The sequence below is a fragment of the Cetorhinus maximus genome, chromosome 21 (genome assembly GCF_964194155.1).
Source record: "Cetorhinus maximus chromosome 21, sCetMax3.hap1.1, whole genome shotgun sequence".
NCBI lineage: Eukaryota > Metazoa > Chordata > Chondrichthyes > Lamniformes > Cetorhinidae > Cetorhinus > Cetorhinus maximus.
In genome coordinates this window covers 18,023,050-18,044,130 of record NC_135899.1, presented here as the reverse complement: position 1 = coordinate 18,044,130, position 21,081 = coordinate 18,023,050, and the positions used below count along the sequence as shown (strand labels likewise).

The following is a 21,081-nucleotide window of genomic DNA, read 5'->3' as shown; positions in this document are numbered from 1 at the left end:
AGGGAGAAACTATCAATTCTTTTAATCATTGTAAACACAACTATTAGATCATTCCTTAGTCTTCTATGTTCAGGTAAATACAGGTCGAGTCTATGCAACCCATCAGTTACCCTCATAATTTAGACCTGGTATCACTCTGCGGAATCTGTGCTGCATCCAAGGCTGTTTTATCCTTCCTTAGGTGCAGGACTCAGAATAGATTGCAGTTCTGTGGATAGGGTCAAACTGGAGCTGTAAACATCTGTAATGTAACTTCCAGCCTTTGTATTTCAGTTCTCTTAAGCTAAGCACTAACAATCCTTTTTAATTCTTCTTGCACCTGTCCACTGGTTTTTAGTGATTTCTGTACTTGGATGCCTAAGTCTCTCAGCTCATCCATACTTCGTAGCTTCTCACCATTTTGAAAATACTCTGTACTCCAATCTTCCTGAGGTCCAGTGAAGATGACCTCTCACTTCCCCACACTGAACTCCACCTGCCACAGTTTTGGCCACTTATTTAATCTTTAATAACAAAATCCTGTTACAACTTCCCGCTTTGCTCTACACTATTTGCTGTGCCATCCAACTTATTGCCATCAGTGAACTTGGAATAATGGTTGTCAAGTTATACAGATCCCTGGTGGATGATACCACTGTTATATCCTTCCAATTTAAGGACATGCCCATTATTCTTACTCTGTTACCTACCTCCCAAACCATTCCCTATCCAAAGCAATAGGTTTACCCTCTTTGCCTGGGCTTGGATCTCCTCTGGAAGGGACAGCATATGTGTTCACAGGTGAGGCATTAGGGACCGCTGTCTCTATGCAGCCTCTTTCCTTACCCTTCCCTCTGCTACCCTGCCTCCTTACTGTGGGGGTGAGAGGGAGGGAGGGAGTGTGTGTGAGAGAGAGAGAGATGTGCCATTGCTTTGCCCTGTTCAGTGCAGTGAGGGGTGGGAGAGTTGTTTCTCTATCACATTTGTTGCTGCTTTCCTTCATAAATTTTGAAATTACATGTTAGTGTTGTAGTGCTACAGTCTAACCGATTACATTTGCTCTTTTATCTTAATCAGCTGGAAGGAATGAAGTGTTTGGTGTCATTGGTTCATCAGTTTTACTGGATCCTGAATGCAGCGATAATCTCAGCAATAGTAATGTTATATGGACATTCAATGGCAGCAATGGAAACCCTGTAAATATTCTGGATTATGCACCAGGTCACCGAGATTACCAGAAAGAGGAACCAAATGAACACTTCAAATCACGCTTGCAATTTAATACATTCAATGGGTCTCTGATGGTAAACAATTTAAAATCCAGTGACCAAGGGCTTTATACCATCATTGCAGATGAAAATTGGAAATGGAGTACAGATTTGAAACTCATCGGTAAGTGCTTTCAATACTTCACCACATTGAAAGTGGTGAACATTTCAGCTGATGAACCATTTCCTACTTATGATCTATCACAGAATAAGAGTGCAAATAAACCATTCAGCCCCTCAAGCCTGTTCTGTCATTCTATTAAATCATGGTTGATCTGTATCTCACCTTCATTTACCTGTCTTTATTCCTTATCTCTTATGTCCATTACACAACAAAACGAGTAATGATCTCAGTATTGCAAATTTCAATTGGCACGACAGTCACAGGTTCTTGCAGTAGAATTCCACTATTCCTTGTGTGGGGATAAAATGTTTCACTTATTTCCGTGTCTAATGGCCTTGCTCTAATTTTTAAAGTTATGTCCCCTTGTTCTGGGTTCTCCAGCTAGACAAATTAATGGTTTTTGTCTTCATTCAAGATTAAACTGGATCACTGTTCGAGTAGAAAAGAATGGTTCAATCTCTTCTCCTGACACTGTGTTCCCTAGGATTCACAAAGCTGCTCCGCCACCTCTAATTCCCAGCACAATTCCTGCTCTCTCACGGAACACTAGCTTCATTAAACTGGCACTGCCCCTGGGTTTCTCCAAACTCCAGCCTCCTCGCTACACCCAGCTATAAATGGCTCCCAGGGATTCTCTGAGCCCTAACTGTCTCCAGCATGGAACCAGCGACCTTGCACCACCATCTCAGCTCCCCAGGACTTCTCCTGAGCCCTAACTGCATTGTATGGCTCTGAGGGTTTCTCTGTGAGCTGCAAACCACACAAGGTGCTAAGCACAACGAACAGGGCTTCCTTGAGCCCTAATTGCCTAGAGCCTGCTAACAGCATCCCCTTTTTGGTCTAGCCTGCTGCCCTGTTGTAGAGTACCCCCCAAGTAATCACAGATAAATTGAAACAAGAGGACCTACTTGAGCTCCATCCATCTTCATGATGACATAACCTGCTCTGGGCTATCCTCAGCCTGACCGTTAGGTGAATTATCCCTCATTTACAATTCCTTATTTGGTCTGATGAAGGAAATGGCTTTTACTGCCTTTCGGGGTTCAGTGGATGTTTTTAAAACTGATTTAGCTCGAACTTACAAAACCAAACATGTCCCTGGTCTGTATTTTTAAGCATTGTAGGCATCACGTCTCCAGCTCTGCAGCTAAGTAGGCCAACTGCTGTTTTTAAATGATCTTGCCTTTCTAGCTGTTAATCTCGTAAAGCAACATGGCCCCAACCTTAAGTGTAATAGGCTTTGGCCGGAATTTCCCAACCCTGTTGTGGCAGGACCCGTTGTGGGAAATTTGGAGGCCCAGCCAAAAGTCTTGACGGGACAGGACGATCCCGACGGAGGGCGGGGCTGGAAAATCACGCCCTTCATTGTGAATATCTAGTTCGTGGTTTATGTGTTTTATTATATAATTTTCAATTGTAGGAATTAAAGGTGAACTGTATAAAATGGGATAAATGCAACTAGAGCAGCTTGTAGTCTATCATTCTCCTCCTCAGAGCTCACGATACCTCCAAGTTTTGTGTCATCTTCAAGTTTTTCAAATTGTGCCCTGCATATTCCAAACCTGGGTCTTTGATATATTTCAACAAACGTAGTGGTCCTAGTAGTGACCCCTGGAAACCCCACGGCATAACTTCATCTCTTCTGAAAAGCAACCATTCACCACTCCTCCCTGTTTCCTGTTACTCGGGGAAACTTTGTATTCAAGCAGTCACTGACCCTTTTATTGTATAAGCTTTAACGTTGCTGATAAGTCTGTTTGTGGCTTTTTTGGAAGTCCAAGTACCAACCACGTCAACCCTCATTAGAACTCTCAACCAAGTTAATGGAACATGGTTTTGCCTTAACAAATCGGTGCTGTATTTCCTTAATTAACCCACCCTTATCCAGGTGACTGTTAATTTTACCCTGGATTATCATTTCTAAAAGCTTCCCCACCACTGAGGTTAAACTCATTGGCCTCTAGTTGCTAAGTTTACCCTCATACCTTTTTCTGAACAAGAATATAACATTTACAATTCTCCAGTCCTCTGGCATCACCCCTGTATCAAAGGAATTTTGGACAATTATGGCCAGTGCCCCTGCAATTTCCAGCCTTACTTCCTTTAGTATCCTTGGAAGCACCTCCATCAGTCACTACTGACTTTTCAACTTTAATTTTATTTATTCCTAATATGCCCACCCGGTGTCTTGACTACCTCCTCTTTAACTATGACTTGATCAGCATCTTCTTCCTTTGTAAAGACCATTGCAAAGCATTAATTTAATACTTCATGCATGCCCCCTGCTTCCATGTATAAATTTCTTTTATTTTGGTCCCAATAGGCCCCACTCCACTCCCCTTCTTATCACCTCTTTTTTACTATTTATATGCCAAAAGAAGACTTTTGGATTCCCTTTTATATTTGCTGCCAATCTATTCTCATACTTTCTCTCTGATTCTCTCTCTTTTTATTCATGCTCTCCTCTAAACCCTCTTTATTCTTACTTGTATTATTTGTCTGACAGCTATCATATGCCCCACTCCCTCCCGCTTTCATCATCCAGGGAGTTCTGGATTTGTTTGCCCTACCTTTCTACTCATGGGAATGTAGCTTAACTATACCCAGTTTATCTCTTCTTTAAAGGCAGCCCATCATTCCATTAGAGTTTTGCCTGACAAAATGTGGTTCTAATTCACCAAGGCCAGATACATTCTCACTTCACTAAAATTTGGCTGTTCCCCCAATTAATTACCTTGACTCTGGATTGCTCCTTATCCTGTTCTTGCATTATATATTCTCATTGCTCCATTCATGTTTGGGACGTGGGCATTGATGGCAAGGCCAGCATTTATTCTCCATCCTGAGTTGACCTGGTTGAGTGAGTGGCTTGCTTAGCCACTTCAGAGGACAATTTAGTTAACTGCAATGGTGTGGGACTGGAGTCATGTGTAAATTAGACTGGGTAAGGACAGATTGTTACCTTCCCTGAAGCGAATTAGTGAAGATGTGTCATGGTGGGATTGGAGCTCGTGGCCTCTGGGCTTCTCCTCTAGTAATGTAACCATGACACGAGTGTGACCAATTATTACTGGTATTATGCTCATGTATCCAGGCAGCCACTCTATGATTTTAATGTATTTTCTGTAATGCAAAGCCTAAGATCAATTAATCTAGAGTATATTTATTGTCTTGTACAGACTTCTCAGGACCTCGTTGCTTTACTCGCTCTTTTATTGTGTGTCTTTATATCTGTTACCCAGAATATGTTTGGTCTTCTTTAGTAATCACTTTATATTCCTGCACTTGCATTTCCAGGAAATGTATTAGCATCTCATTGTCTCTATTCACTGACACATTTTATGGCTTTGCATTAAACGTATACTCTCTCTTCAAATAGACAATCTTGCCTTTTTTTCCACCTTAAATTAAATCTCTCTGTCCTCCTATAATCTTCAATAGTACACCATGGTTAAAGGAGAGAATTCCAGAGTTTGGGAATAGGTAGCTTAAAGCATAGAGCCGCCAATGGTAGCTGAGGGTAGCATGCATCAGAAACCAGAGCGAGAGAATTGGAGATTTTTGGGGGGTGGGGGTGGAAGTGGTTTGAGATAGAGAAGGGTAAAGGTGATGGGATTTAAACATGATGATGAAAATTTAAATCTTAAGATTAATTCAGGTCAGCGAGGGCCGGGATGGTGGGTGACTGGGACATGGTACAAGAGAGGGTACGGTCAGCAGAGTTTTAGATGAGCTGAAATATAGAGGATGGGAAGCCAGCCAGGACAGCATTGGAAAAGTGGACTCTTACTATTTCCTTAGAGACCGTTAAATTTTAATGAAAAATTTGAACTTCCAGTTACCAGCCAAAAGGTTGACATGCCAAGATTTCACATTTTAAAAGAACTTCTATTGTATCAAATGGCAAAAGAAAAAACACTATTGACTAAATACTATTTTCTTTCCGTAGGCAATGTATACTTTAAACAACTGAACAGAATTTGCCCCTTTCTGTTTTTACTGACAACCAAAATCACCAGTTTTGTTATTTTATTCCGTCTCTTAAGTAGACATCCAATTCTCCTGGAAGCAATCCAAAGTGTTGCGTAGCTCAAAATTCTGTTCTTTTCCCAATGCTATCTCCCATAGTGAGAGTTTTCCAGGGAATTCTGAGTCTAGCTCTAGCAAGGCAAACCCTCCAGCTTTGTTTTAACTACTCATGAACTCAGTCTTCAAACTAAGTGCGAAATCTCACCTACATTCCGTGTGGTGAACAATAGGGTCAGCATTTTCTCAGCTTAAGGTGCAGGCCTGGATAACTGTATAGTCCTTCAGCATTGGTCCTCTCAGTTGGCTGTAGACCACACCAGACAAAACTGCAACTGCCCTTGTCCAATATTTCTGGGTTTGTAGGGAAGCCTGTAACCTGATCTAAAAATGCCTTCCATAACTGTCTTCCGCATGACAATGGAAACACATTTGTTTTGTATCCAAGTAGAGCTTTTAATCATTTATCTCTGATCACAACTGCCTTTCATCTTAGAAACAAAGGGACATGGTCCAGCAAAACTGTTTACAGCCCGATATCATTAACCTTTCTTGGTCTTAGGAGAATTAAATCTCATTGCCGATTTAGAAACATCGGTCATTTGTCCTTAAGTATAAATACCTGGCACCTTCCCCTCAATAAATAATGTGAGTTTTCCATTTGATCTTTGACAATTAAACCACCCAACTTTAAGTTGGGCAGTCTCCAGCACATATGTTGCATGACCCCCTTCATTTACCCAAACTATATTAATCTTATAAACCAAAAGATATAGTCTTAAAACATGTTAATCTTATAAGCCTCACAATTGTAACATGGGCCAGGACTTGATGGCCCCTCCTGGCCGGCGGGATATTACAGCCCTGCCGAACTGAATGGAGAGTTAAATGGCTGGCTGCATCCGCTGGGAGGAGACACGTCGTAGCTGGGTTGTAAAATCCTGGCCATGGGGTCTGGGGCTGGAATGGTATTGGATGATAATTTCAGCCGCAGCTGGGTTGAAGTAGGGATGAAACCAAGTGATGTTGGAGGTAGAAAGTCTTTGTGATAAGATTTTGACATCTGAAGTTCAGCTCCCTGTTGAAATATTATGATTTACCCTGCAATGGTCAGAGCTCTTGTTAGTTAACTGCACCAGCATAATGTGAAGGAGTGATGACCTCATGCTCAGAACTGTTTACCTGATCATTCATTATCTCCCACAGCACCACTGTCAAAGCCTTTGATCTTCAGTAATTCTACCTACATAGATACCACCATTGAACTGATCTGTCAAGTGTCTGCAAGGAGAGTGAGGTCCATTCAGTGGTGGAAAGATAACAAAGTGATAATGAATGGCCAACGTTATCAGTTAGTGCAAAACAACAGCAAGTTGATTATTTCCAAAGCCATGAAATCAGACTGTGGGATCTACATTTGCACCGTGGAGGACACTGTTAGCAAGAAGAACAATTCATATTCGCTGGCTATTTACGGTGAGTCAAGCCTGTCTGTTATTAGTTACAATGCTTGTGATGTGCACCTCACTATGTGCAGGAGAATCCTGAGAAAGTCTGAGTGTGAGGATTGATATCTCAAAATGGGATGCCATTCACCTTTACTGCACTTAGGAGGTCATGAACCTTTTGTGGCATTGAGTCCAGGTTTGATTGTCCCATATTCCTGCTCACTGCTTCCACCACCTCTAGCCTTGGCTGCCCGTCCTGGGAGGCTGGCCTCTTTTCCCCCCCATCTATGTGGATCAAAACTTGATTGTGGTCCCTTGCAGCCTTCGGCAGGACCTCCATGGAAGATTCAGAGAAGTGGGCGCAGCCTTCCCACACCTCACTTCCATTCTTCTGCTCTCAGTGTGTGATATCTTGCTTGGAAGGAATGGCATGTAGGGGTGCTTGAACGTAATAGCTGTGCCTGGTGGGAAGTGTCCTTTTGCCAACAAATAAGACTTTGAGCCGAATTTTGCCCTTGATGGGCGGACGGGCCCAACCGACTCGGCGGCAGGTGGGCAGCCGATTGCCGCCGCCAAAATGGGCCCCGCTGCCATTTTAACTGGGCGGGCCAGTTAAGGTCCGCCCAGCTTGACGCACGACGGGAAGCGCTATGCACTCCCTGTGTAGGTGGGTGGGGGCCCGGGGGGGAATTCCCCAAATCCGAGAGTGTGCTCGTTCCCGAAAGCGCGCGAAAGAGCGCACATCGCCCTTTGGCTAAGTGGTGCCTCAGGGAGATCGCTGAAAGGTTTTCAAAGTTTAAAAATAGAAAAATAAAAATATCATTAACATGGGCCCCCCATATGACAATGTCACACGAGATGGGACATGTTAATAAAGTGCACAAAAACTTTATTAAACTTTTTAAAAACCGACATGAAACCTCATCTCACCGGTGAATGAGGCTTGATGTTTTTTCTTGTTCCAGCCGGGGCTCCTGGCCTGCTCGCCAGCCAGAAGGTTGGATGGGCAGGTCCATTAATGGTTTTAATTATCCTGTCAATGGCCTCAATTGGCCATTGACAGGTCTGCGGGCGGACAGCTGATCCAGCTGTGCCCCCGCCTTCCTGAAGATTTAAGTGGGGCGGGATGACGTCGGGAGTTCCCCCCAACGTCATCTTGCGTCACTTTCGCATCGCCGAGCGGGCCCCGCCCCCTTCTCACCGACAGGAAAATTCAGCCCTTTGATCATCACATTTCTAGGTGAAAGAGGAACCTGTCTGTAATCTGGTTTGAAAATAACATCATCTTCAAATACATTTTCTATTTCAGGTCTTCCAGAGCTGCATTATTACACAATAGGACTCTCTATTGCTGCACTGACGACTCTCGCTTCTGCTGCCTTTGCCGGTAGAATTCATTCACTCATGCAAGAACAAATAGAAAGTGAGAAACATGATAATAACACAATTTTTGTTGTTAGTTTAAAAACGTTTCAATTTAATAAAAGAGAGCCTGTGAAACAATTAAATGTGACATTTTGAATTCTGCTCCTTTTGTATGGAGCAATTAATTTGAATGTGAGAGTATTATTTGCTCAAATAATGTTTATGAATTTGTTTATTGTCCAGGTCCTCGGTTATTTGAAGGTGTACTCAAAGTCTTGCGGTTTCTCCCAGTGCTTTCGTTTGTGCTTCTAATCGGTTCATTTGTGTGTTGGATGCGGGTTCAAGGTACAGCAAATGGCTCCCATTTCTTTGTTCCTACTTGACAATTGTATTTCTTCAATACCGTTCCTTTGACATATTGCTGAAAAGAGAGACATGTTGCTAAAGCTTTTCATCTTGCACCCATCGGGACAAACACAAGAATACCAAATTTCAAACAATCACAATTTATACTACAGGAGAAAATGGTGCTGATAGGTTGATAAGCCAACTCTGATTGGTTAAGGCATTGCCATGGATAAAGCAACTGAGTTCTGAAGGAGAATCATATTTGACTTGAAACATTAACTCTGTTTTTCTCTCCGCAGATGCTGCCAGGCCAGCAGAGTATTTCTAGCATTTCCTGTTTTTATTTCATGCTTTATTAATGACTAGGGAGCAGAAGGCAATGCTGCTAAGTATTGGCCTCATGCCTCTATAATACTATCAGCTGTTGAAGCTCTCCTGGAGTGCACAAGATGGCAGGTCAATGTTCTGCCCGCCATGGAATAAATTTCAGGCCTGCCCTGGATATTCTGCCAAAGCAGGAGTGTGTTGTTACTGACTTGTGGCAATTGGAAAAGTTAGCACATTTCAGTAACACTGCAGTGTCCTCCAACATAGAGAAGATTACTAAGAGTCCAGGCCGTCTGCTCCAGTCAACAGACTTGATGTACTTTATCCGGCCATCAGTGTGTGAGCATTAGCAGAGTTGTGGCACCTCTACTGTACATTACCACCTCTTGGGGGCTGTTAGCTCTCTGTGGTCTGAAATCGGGAATGCTGGCATGGCGTGCAGTTACTGATCATTTCCCTATATCGTCTGTACACCTGATCAATAAAGGACACAACATTGCCATTGAGTCCTCCTTCATGGAGTCATAAATGCCTCATGTACGGTCGTTTGCATGCTACATATTATTGAGGCATGGGGGTGAATTAAATGGCAACACTTTTTCTTCTCTAATTAATGAATATGTGTAATTGTATTCGTTTTTTGTTCTTTTAATAGGAGCTGATGAACTCACAGTGTTCCTGTTGGTGCTTTTGAGTCTCTTGCTAATACTACCCGCATTATTGATGTTTACGAAGGCCTGTGCCATAAAATGGTTAAATAAGATCTTGGAGACCGAAAGTAAGTTCAGACATAGAAACATCGAAAATAGATGCAGGAGTAGGTCATTTGGCCCTTAGATCCTGCTCCACCATTCAATATGATCATGGCTAATCCTGTATCTTAATGCCATACTCCTGCCCTCTACCCATACCCCTTGATGCCTTTAACAGTCCAGAAATCTATCTATTTCCTTCCTAAATATATTTAGTGACCTGACCTCCACAGCCTTCTGTGGTAGAAAATTCCACAGGTTCACCATCCTCTTAGTGAAAAAAGTTTCTCCTCATCTCAGTCCTAAATGGTCTACCTCGTAACCTGAGATTGTGACCTCCTGTTCTAGATCCCCAGCCAGAGGAAATATCATCCCTGCATTCAGTCTGTCCAACCTTGTCAGAATTTTAGACGTTTCAATGAGATCCCCTCTCATTCTTCCAAACTTCACTGAATACAGGCCTAGTCGGCCCAATCTTTCATCATATGACAATCCTGCCATCCCAGGAGTCAGTCTGGTGAACTTTTGCTGCAGTCCCTCTATGGCAAGTATATCCTTTCTTAGGTAAGGAGACCAAAATGGTACGCAATACTCCAGGTGTGGTCTCACCAAGGCCCTGTATAGCTGCAGTAAGACATCCTTGTTCCTGCACTCAAGTCCTCTTGCAATGAAGGCAAGCATACTATTTGCTACCTTAACTGCTTGTTGAAACTGTATGCTTGCTTTCAATAATTGGTGTACAAGGACATCCAGGCCCCTTTGTGCATCACCATTTCCCAATCTATCACCATTTAAATAATACTCTGCCATTCTGTTTTTCCTACCAAAGTGGATAACTTCACACTTATCCATGTTATACTGCATCTGCTATGTTTTTGCCCACCCACTCAACTTATCTAAATCACCTTGAAGCCCCTTAACATCCTCCTCACCACTTACATTCCCACCTAGTTTTGTGTCATCAGCAAACTTGGAAATATTACATTTGGTTCCCTCATCCAAATCATTGATATATATTGTCAATAACTGGGGCCCAAGCACTGATCTACAGTACCCTACTAGTCACCGCCTGCCATTCCGAAAAAGGCCCATTTATTCCTACTCTCTATTTCCTGTCTGCTAACCAACACTCAGTCCATGCCAATATATTACCCCAATCCCATGTGCTTTAATTTTGCACAATCCTCTGATATGGGACTTTATCAAAAGCTTTCTGAAAATCCAAATACAACACATCCACTGGTTCTCCCTTATCTCTTCTGCTAGTTATGTCCTCAAAAAACTCCAGTAGGTTTTTCAAATATGATTTCCCTTTCATAAACCCATGTTGACTTTGTCTAATCCCATTGATATTTTGTTGTCCTGTTATCACATACTTGATAATGGACATTAGCGTTTTCCCTACCGGTCTGTAATTCCCTGTTTTTTTCACTCCCTGCTTTTTAAAAAATCATGGGGTTACATTTGCCACCCTCCAATCTGCCGGGACTGTTCCAGAATCTACAGAATATTTATATTTATATCACACTATTGAAGTGCTCAAGGTCAATTGTGGGAGATGGAGGCAGTGAGGGGAAGAGAAGAGGGAGTTGAGAGGGTGGCGAGTTAACTTGTTCAATGTCGCATTTCAAATCCAAACCTGCTGCATTTCTGGTAAAATCTTGGGATGTGGGTAGAGAAAAATGCAGGATGGTCCCGAATGTGGACTGGCAGTGTCCAGCAGTTGTACTGTGGAGCCAGGTGAGAGATGCTGCCATTCTACCTATTTCCAACACACTGTTTCCCAATAACTTGTGCTGAATGTGGCCCATGCCATGTGCTAGACCGTCAGATCAGGCTCACCAAAAAAAATGGATTTGATACTTCTGCTTTGAGTCATTAGGTCAGCCTGTGGTTCTCTGTCTGGAGGATTAGGCTGCCGCTCTCAAATTTTATTGCTGGGTGGACATCTCTACTGCCTGTCCTCAGTATAATAATGACCCCTCCACAGCCCAACATTGGGGTCTAAAAGATGTTGCTGTTGACAGCTCTAAATGGTGAAGCCAGAACCAGCAGAAATATGATGGGCCAAAAGGCCTCCATCTATGCTGTAAATGTTGTGAAACAAATACTGACTGGACTGATGGAGAGTAAAACATGTTTATAGTTAAGAAAGTTTGATGTGTAATTAAGAGAAAGGCCCAAACTAGGTTAATTATCACTTAATTTCACTATCTAAGCGACCAGGAGCAAACTGGGAGAAGGACTGACGTTAATAACGTGAGATTTGTAAAGCCATTTCCTATTTTTGTAATTTGAGCATACTTTTTATAATGCTCTAGAGTATGGTTTGTGAATGACATGGGGTGTATCAGCGATTAATTCTACAGGGATAGAAGACAGGCTGAGAATGCAGTGCACTGCAAATTGTATGGACAAACTTGTATTTTTATACCTCCGTTCACAACCTCAAGCACTTCCCAGCCAATAAATTACTTTTTGAGCTCTTGTCCCTGTTATAAAATAGGAAACAGCATGGTTAAATTGAGCAGCAAGGTCCCTGAAACATTAATGAGATAAATGACCAAGTAGTATTATGTGATGTTTGAAGCATGAATGTTGTACAGGACACCAGGAACATTCCCCGCTTCTTCTTTTAAAATAATGAGATCCTTTACACCTACCTGAAAAGGAATGAGGGACCTCAGTTTAACATCTCTACCAAAACATGGCACCTCTGGCAGTGCCACGTTTTCTCAGTATTGCAATGAAGTGCTCATCTAGATTGTGGGCTGAAATTCCGGGAGTGGAGTCAATCCCACAATCTGCTGACTATGAGGTGAGAGTGGCATTAACTGAGCCATGGCCAACACCTACATGCTCGCATAGGGACCACAACCTCGGTAGAGGAAGGTAGTGGGGCAAACGTTCCTACTCCTGAGACTGTTGAATCACCTGGCAAATACAGTTCCCTTCCCGATTTTCCTGTATTTGCTGTGCCCAGGTGATCCAATAATCCAAGCACAGGAGCAGGAAAACCTTCCCTGCACTGTCCCTGACAATTTGATTTCTCCAGAGGCAGAAGAGGAGGCAGGGATTAGTATTTGTCTGTCTGTGTGCATGCGTGCGTTTTTGTGTGTGAGAGAGAGACACGTGTGCACTCTGTGATTCTGCTTTCTTTGGTTCCAGTTTGCTGTCTAATTCTGGATGCAGCAACTCTAGTGCGTGAAGCCACTGTCATATGTATGTCAGTGATGCTGATTGCAGAAACATTGAAAGGAGCTGGTGAGTTTCAAATGATGAAATTGTAACTAACAAATCAATTCTGAAAGCAATACCCTGTCAGGAATAATGTGATTAGGAGAGATAATTACACAGTCATTTTTACCACAATTTTCACTGGAAACTGTCAATTTATTGAAGCCTACAGTGCAAAAGGAGGCCATTTGGCCCGCTGTGGCTGCGCCAGCTCTTTGCTAGAGCAGTCCAAATCTAACCCCACTCTCTCCTCATAGCTTTGCATCTCCCTCTGTTTCAAATATTTATCCACTTTTTGCTTGAATGAGGTAGTAGTTCCTATCTCAACCCTGTGGTCAAGCATTCTATGCTTCACAAACTGCTGTGTAAAAGAAATTTCTTCTAAGCTGCATTTTCAGTTGAGCGACAGGTTTAAAGCAATGACCTGGAATTCTATAGGAAATAGAGTGTAGAAATAAGCCATTTGGCACAACCAGTCTCTGCCAACATTAATGTATCTCACAAACCTCGTCCCCATCCTTCCTTGTCTAACTCTTTTTGGCCTAACCCTTTAATTGCATCTATCTCTCAAGCTTGACCACCTTCCTCTTAAAAGGCATCCATAATATTTGCTTCATGAGTTCTACATTTTCTCCATTCCTTGTGTAAAGAATTTTCTACGACATTCCCTACTTGCTTCCTTGTCTTATTATTAATGACCTTGAGGTTTATTCTTCCCCATGTGGAAACAATGCCCGGGGTTTTCCACCCCGTCCACTGCCAGGATCTTCCAGTCCTGCCAAATGCCGATGGACTTTTGGCTGGCTTGCCGCATCCTCCGTTGTGGGTCCCGGCACAACTGGGCCGGAAAATCCCGGCCACTCTCTGTGTTTACTCAATTAAAATGTGTCCTAATTTCATAGGCCTCTAACAGGCCACACAGCAGCATTTTCTCTTCAAGAGAAAAGAGACCAACCTACTGACTTCCCAATTGAAATTGAGAAGGGCTCAAGGTTAATCTTGCTGTATTTTAGACGACTGGGTTCAGCGAATACAGGAGAATTGTGAGCAGCAATATAGACAATATAGAGTATGCAGGCCTCCCTGGAGCTGGTGTCTAGCACAGGGTAGAGGGAAGGTATGAGGTTCTGTTGACTCTGAGCCACTTGGTGTTCAGTTCAGTTGGTGGACAGCTGCGATCAAATTGATGTTTCGCCCATTTGGTTCGTGCCTCATGTGTGGGGGAGAGGACAGTAAGCAGGAGAATATGTTTGAATGCAGCTCGCTCCTTCAACCAACATAAGAAAGAACGTGTTCCATTGGAGAATTGGATCACTATCCGAAAAGGAAAAACGTGCAGGGCTACAGGGAAAAGGCAGGAGAGCAGCTCTAAGTGAACTGCTCCAGTGACGGCCATAAGAACACAAGAAATAGGAGCAGGATTAGACCAGAAGGCCTGTCGAGCCCCCAACACCATTCAATACAATCATGGCTGCTCTTACGGTTCAACTCTATTTTCACGCCCACTCCCCGTATCCTTTAATTCGCAGAGAGATCAAAAATTTGTCTATCCCAGCCTTAACTGTATTCAATGATGGAGCATCCACAACCCTCTGAGGCAGAGAATTCCACTCTTTGAGTGAAGTAATTTGTTCTCATCTCAGTCCTAAATGATCAGCCCCTCATCCTCAGACTGTGCCCTTGTGTTATAGATTCCCCAACCAGCGGAAGCAATCTCTCAGCATCTACCTTGTCAAACTCACTCAGAATTTTGGAAGTACTGGTGGAGCCTATGGGACCCAAGGGGGTTGGGGAGACAAACCTGTACTTTTATGTCTTGAGTCTGAGTTCACTCGTCAAGTAAACTCGAACCGCATGCATTCATATACACGTGTTTGTTGATGCTCGCTATCAATAATGGAGAGACACCGACCTAAGAACAAACTGATTGTTTATTGCAACAGAAGGCAGAGCACCAAATCCTTGCATGCTCCCGCAACCACCGCGAGCTTCAGACTTACAGTTAACCAGTAGCCCGCACTGTACAGTGATTGGTCAGTGCTGTCACATGGTTAGTCCACTTGCATTCTCTTAAAGGTACACGATACTCCACATCCCTCCTCCGTAATGAAAAAATACAGTTGACAAACTTAATAACATGAACTATTTACATAATAACTATCTACAAATCGCGCCTCCTAGGAGGCTTTCTCGGACGCATTGAGCGCCGCAGTTCAACAACCTCGGCTGGTATTTCCGAGACTTCCTTTTCAGGGGTTGGTTGTCCACTAGGTTCCTCGGTGGAAATTGGCAGGTTTGTCTCCCCAACACCCTCGAGTCCCACAGGCTCCACCAGTACTTCCAAATCATGTGAATTGTCCTCTACCTGCGGAACAGGCTCAAGCGTAGTTGAAGACTGCATTTCTTCTTGTGGGGCTGGCGTTCTTTTGCCGAGATGATCCACGTGTCATCTAATTTTTTTGGCCGTTTACCAATACATTATAGGAGAGTGATCCAGTTACTGCGCTCACCTCGCCTAACAGCCAATTGGGCCCATCTCCAAAGTTTTTCGCAAGGACCCCATTTCCCACCGTGAAAGTTCTTTTGCGACCATGACCATCATGCCTGATCTTGGCTTTTCTCCAAATTTCTCTTAATTCGGCCGGATAAGGGTCAGGCAAGTGTGGAAGCATCTCTTCATTAGTAGTTTTGCAGGGGCAATGCCAGTCGTTGTGTGTGGTGTGGTCCGGCATGTGAACATGAACCGGGACAATCTCGTGCTGATGGAATCCCCTTCCTGCCATCTTTTTCATCCCAGATTGAAAGGTTTGGACTGCCCGCTCAGCCATGCCATTTGATGCTGGCTGGTAGGGTGAGGTTTTGTATGGGTAATGCCGATAAGAGTCGTGAACCTGTGGAACTCCCCGCTGGTAAAAGCGGTCCCATTATCAAACACGAGGACCTCCGGCAACCCACGCACTGCAAAACTCTGCTGCAAACAGTCGATGGTGACAGCCGCCGTGGGAAAGTGGTCTTCATAGACGTCCATCCATTAGGAGTGGGAGTCAATCAGTAAAAGGAACATTGTGCCCAAGAAGGGTCCCACGTAATCGACGTGGAGGTGCACCCATGGCCTCCCCGGCCATTCCCGTGGGTGCAATTGAGCTAAGATTGGCGGGGGGGCGGGGGGGAGCTTTTGCACCTGCTGGCATTGAGGACAGCTTTTGACCAGGGTTTTGGTATGCAAGCCCATGCCTGGTCGCCATAAATAGCTGCGTATGAGCACCTTCATTCTGCTAATGCCCGGGTGCTATGTAGCTTGGCTAATAACGGCCTTTGCCCCCTCGGGGACACGCTAACCCTTGCTCCACAGAGTAAATGCCATCCTGGCAGGAGAGTTCATATTTGAGATCAGATTAGGGCTTCATCTCCTTGGATTTAGATCCACCTGACCAACCATTCAAGACCTGCTCCTGAATATTAGATAATAGTGGGTCCTGGCTTGTCTGCCCATGGATTTGTCTGACCTGAACGGGGGAGGAATCCAGAAAATTTAGCACTAAGACCAGTCCCTGGGGAATCAGAGCTTCCCCATTATTAGCTGGCAGGGGAAGGCTGCTTAGTGCGTTGGCATGTGCGATTTGACTACCTGAACAGTGAACAAAAGTGTATTTGTAGCTGGGTAATATTAGTGCCCATCTCTGGATGTGAGCTGATGCGATAGGGGGTATTGCTTTATCTTCAAATAATCCCCGTAGAGACTTGTGGTCGGATATAATATGGGAATGGCGACTGTGAAGATATTGATTAAACTTCCGGACGCCGAACACAATAGATAAACCCTCTTTCAATTTGGGAATATCATCTCTCTGTGACACTGAGTGTGCGAGATGTATAACCAATGGATCGCTCTGAGCCACCCACTATCCGATGTGAAAGGGCAGCCCCTATTCCATAAGGGGACGCATCACACGTTAAAATTAATTCCTTCTCAGGGTCAAAGTGGACCAACAAGGTTGACGATCTTAACAATCGCTTCACTTTCAGGAAGGCATCCTGGTGCGGGGCTTGCCAACTCCATTTCTGGTTCTTCTTAAGCAGGCCGTACAATGGGGCCGCACGATCGAGAGATTTGGGAGGAATCGGCCATAGTAGTTTACCAGGCCTAAGAAAGCCTTAAGGTCGGTGGTATTCCTCGGGCCAGGTGCCTCGCGAATGGCCTGGACCTTTTCTTCCACAGGATGCATGCCCTGTGCATTAACCTTGTGGCCCAAGTAAACTGCCTCCTTAGCTTAGAACAGGCACTTCAATAGTTTAGATTTGCTAAGTGTTCATTGTCAGTCAGTCCTGTGACCAATACGCCACCAAAGTAAACGATAACATGGAGCAATCCTTGAAGCGAATTTTCATCTTTCTTTGGAAAATAGCACATGCCGAGGAGACCCCAAAGGGCAGACGTGTGTATTGATTCAATCCTCGGTATGTATTAACGGTGACAAACTCCCTAGTGTCCTTTTCTAATTCTACCGGCTGGTAGGCATTGTTCATGTCTAATTTTGAATATGTGGTGCCCCCTGCCAACTTCAAATACAATTCCTCAATCTTGGGTATTGGGTGTCTCTCAACTTTGTCCGCTTCATTGACAGTTAGCTTATAGTCACCACATAAACGCACGCTTTGGCCCGGCTTCAGTACGGTGGGTGCAGCGCACTGAGAAAATTACACTGGTTGTAGGGTGCCCATTTTTTCCAGTGTATTCGGTTCGGTTTCAACCTTGTCCCATAGAGCACAAGGGACTGGTCTGGCTCTTATTAATCTGGGGGTTGTGTTTGGGTCTACATGGATTTGGACCTGTAGCCCTCGAATCCTTCCTAACTCGACATTGAAAACTGAAGCATACTTTTGCAACAATTCCTGTAAGTCTCACATTGTAATGTGAAAGATTTCGGCACATATCAATTTAATCTTTTCAAGCCAGTTGTGGCCTATTAAGCTGGGGCCCTCTCCAGCTACCATTATCATGGGCAGCCTTTCAGATTGATCTCCATACATCACCAAGACTTGACATAACCCTTTCAGTCTTATTTCTTCAACCGTGTATGTTCTCAGTTTAGTGTCCGAAACTTCCAATCTTAAAGGATGGCTTCCTTAATTCATGTATCTGAATGTATGTTCTCCAATGACAGACATCAATGTTCCAATATCAGCTTCCATCTTAATGGGCTGTCCATTAACTATAATGACTACATGGATTGGCTCAGTTCTACTTTCAGGCTATGTAAGGAATAGATGTCTGATTCTATTTCTTCTGGTTCTTCCATGAGGTATATTTCACGATTTCTCCCTGTGTCTTTAAAATGCTGTCTCAGCCGATCTCTGCAGTGCCGCATTATGTGACCATAGCGGTGGCAGATAAAGCATTTGACTTGTTTGAATTGTCGATCGCCCACTGGATGCCTGGATCCCTTTCTCCCATTCATTTTGTGGGTTTTCACTGTAGTACTGCTGTTTTTTAATGACCTGTACATAGGGGGTGTTTCCCGCCTTTCTGTAGGCTCCCATGTTTTTGCGCCTTCTGTTGCTGATCTACCCCGCCCTACCAGATTGACGGCACCATGTTGTGTATCTTTTATAATTTCCAAATTTCTAAAGGCACTCTTCATTGCTGTGGCTAATTGTAATGCCTTATTGAATTCTAGATTAGCTTTGGCTAGCAAACGCCTTTGAATAGTCTCATCTCCAATCCCGCATATCAGTCGGTCTCTCAACATCACTAATAGATGTTCTGAATTTGCAATGTTCAGTTAATGCCTTTAAAACAGCAACATAGTCAGCTATTGTCTCCCTTGGAAGCCTATTCCTTGATTTGAACTTGAAGTGCAGCATAGTGACTGAGGGTTTGATCTCAGGTGGATTTGTACAATTTTTATTAACTCGTCGGGGGTTAGGTGACGTGAGTCTGTGGATCAGCCCGTACGTTTTGCTCCTGCATGAGAACAAAAGAATCGCCCTCTCCTTTTCCTCCCCCTACTGAGACCAGTCATCTGAAATGGGGTCAAATGGATCGACACGCCCGAACTGCAGCATTGTGATCAACTGCAAGGGGACTGCGCTTCCGATGGGCTTCCCAGTTAATGGTGAATTCAGGTGTTTGGCTTACCGCAGCTTTCTTGACAGCACATCAATTGATTGGTGTTTTGCCTTCCACAGAGTTACCCTTCCTCTGGCGTCTTTTATCATTTTCTGTCCATAGCATTTGACTTGCATGCACCACGTTAAATGATTGCGGCTTTAAAGGCAGTCAACTTTATTTTAAACTCGGGCTGTCTCCGCACCTGTCGGCGTTTCTGTGCTGAATTTGTGTTTCCTGTGCTTTGAGTTTTGGTGGGATCCCCATGATCGTGAGTCGTCTTCTCTTTTAACTTTGTGAAACTTTATTCCTGTTTGTGGAAAAGAATCACAGCGATTCCTTCTCCCTTTTCTGGGCGATTCTGCAGTGTTTTTCCCTTTTTACTCCGCAGACTCTCCTGGTGTTGGACGTCCCTCACTTCGGGAGACCCAGCAGCCTCATGGTCCAATGGGGCCTTTCTTTATTTTCTGTTTAATTTTAAAACTGCAGCACTGCTTTCTGCTCTGACCATCTATTTTATAACTTAAGTACTGATTCTCTTTCTAATGATTTGCTCATACATCTTGTGGATTCTCACTCAGGGGCCTTACAGTTTTGCTATTTTAATCTTCGTTGCCAGTTTTATGTCTTGGGTCTATCAGTTCGCTAGCCAAGTAAACATGAATTGCACGCTTTCATATACACTTGTTAGTTGATGCTCACTATCTATAATGGAGAGAGACTGACATAAGATCAAACTTTGATTGTTTATTGCAACAGAAGGCAGAGCACCAAATCCTTGCATGGTCCCACAACCACCTCCAGCTCCAGACTTACAGTTAACCAGTAGCCCACACTGTACAGTGATTGTTCAGTACTGTCACATGGTTAGCCCACTTGCATTCTCTTGAAGGTACATGGTACTCCACTTTACCACAGTTTCAATAAGATGGTCACTAATTCTTCTAAACTCCAGAGAATATAGGCCCAATTTACTCAGTGTCTTATTGTAGGACAACCCCCTCATTCCAGAGGACAATTTAATGAGCCCTTGCTGTACCGCTTCCCATGTAGGTGTATCCTTCCTTAAATGTGGAGACCCAAACTGCACACAGTATTCAAGCTGCGGTCTCACCAAAACTCTGTACAATCGCAGCAACTCTTCTTTATTCTTGTACTCCAATCCCATTGCAATAAAGGCCAACATGTCATTTGCCTTCCCAATTGTTTGCTGCAACTGCATGCTGACACTTTGTGTCCCTTGTACAAACAGCCCCAAGTATCTTTGGATATCAACACTTGTAGGTTTCACATCTTTAAAAAAATATTTTGCTTTTCTAGTCTTATGACCAAAGTGAATAACTTCACACTTTCCTGTATTATACTCCATCTGCCACCTTTTTACCCATACACTTGACCTGTCTATATCTCTTTGCAGCTTCTCTCTGTCCACCCCACAACTTACCTTCCCATTTAGCTTGGTATCACCAGAAAACTTAGATACATTACTCTCTATCTCTTCACCTAAATCATTATGGATTGTAAATAGCTGAGGCCCCAGCACTGATCCTTGTGGCACTCACTATTCACTGCCTGGGAACTTGAAAAAGCCCCGTTTATGCCCACTTTTCTTTCTGTCTGTTAACCAATCCTCTATCCATGCTAAAATATTACTCCCAATCCATGAGCCATTATGTTGCCTATTAATCTTTTGTGTAGCACTTTATTACATGCCTTTTGTAAATGCAGGTATACTGCATCTATTGGTTCTCCTTTATCTAGCTACACTCTCAAAAATCTCTAATAAATTTGTTAGACAGGATTCCCCATTAGTAAAACCATGTTGACTTGTTCACATCATACTATGCTTTTCTAAATGCATTGTTAATATTGCCTTCATAATAGATTTTAGCATTTTCCCAACAACCTGATGCCAGGCTAATTGGCCTGTGGTTCATGTTTTCTCTCTCCCTCCTTTCTTGAAGAGTGGGGTAACATTTGCCAACTTCCAATCTAATGCGACTGTTCCTGAATCAAAGGAATTTTGGAAAGTCATAGCCAGCACATCCACTATCTCTGCAGCTATCTCTTTTGGAACCCTAAGGTGTAGGCCTTCAGG

The 21,081-nt window shown here is 43.6% G+C and overlaps 1 protein-coding gene across 4 annotated transcripts in view; it reads left to right on the top strand.

The window, feature by feature from the left end:
• LOC144695715 (hepatic and glial cell adhesion molecule-like) overlaps positions 1–21,081 on the top strand; it is a 34,137-nt gene that overhangs the window by 3,930 nt on the left and 9,126 nt on the right. For 3 of the 4 annotated variants that reach the window (XM_078566672.1, XM_078566673.1, XM_078566675.1), the window contains exons 2-7: positions 1,057–1,371; positions 6,604–6,873; positions 8,155–8,268; positions 8,454–8,555; positions 9,541–9,663; positions 12,806–12,901. In XM_078566672.1, coding sequence (XP_078422798.1) covers positions 1,057–1,371; positions 6,604–6,873; positions 8,155–8,268; positions 8,454–8,555; positions 9,541–9,663; positions 12,806–12,901 — 1,020 coding nt within the window. The remainder of the gene's footprint in view (positions 1–1,056; positions 1,372–6,603; positions 6,874–8,154; positions 8,269–8,453; positions 8,556–9,540; positions 9,664–12,805; positions 12,902–21,081) is intronic. The other variant, XM_078566674.1, reaches the window with a different exon arrangement.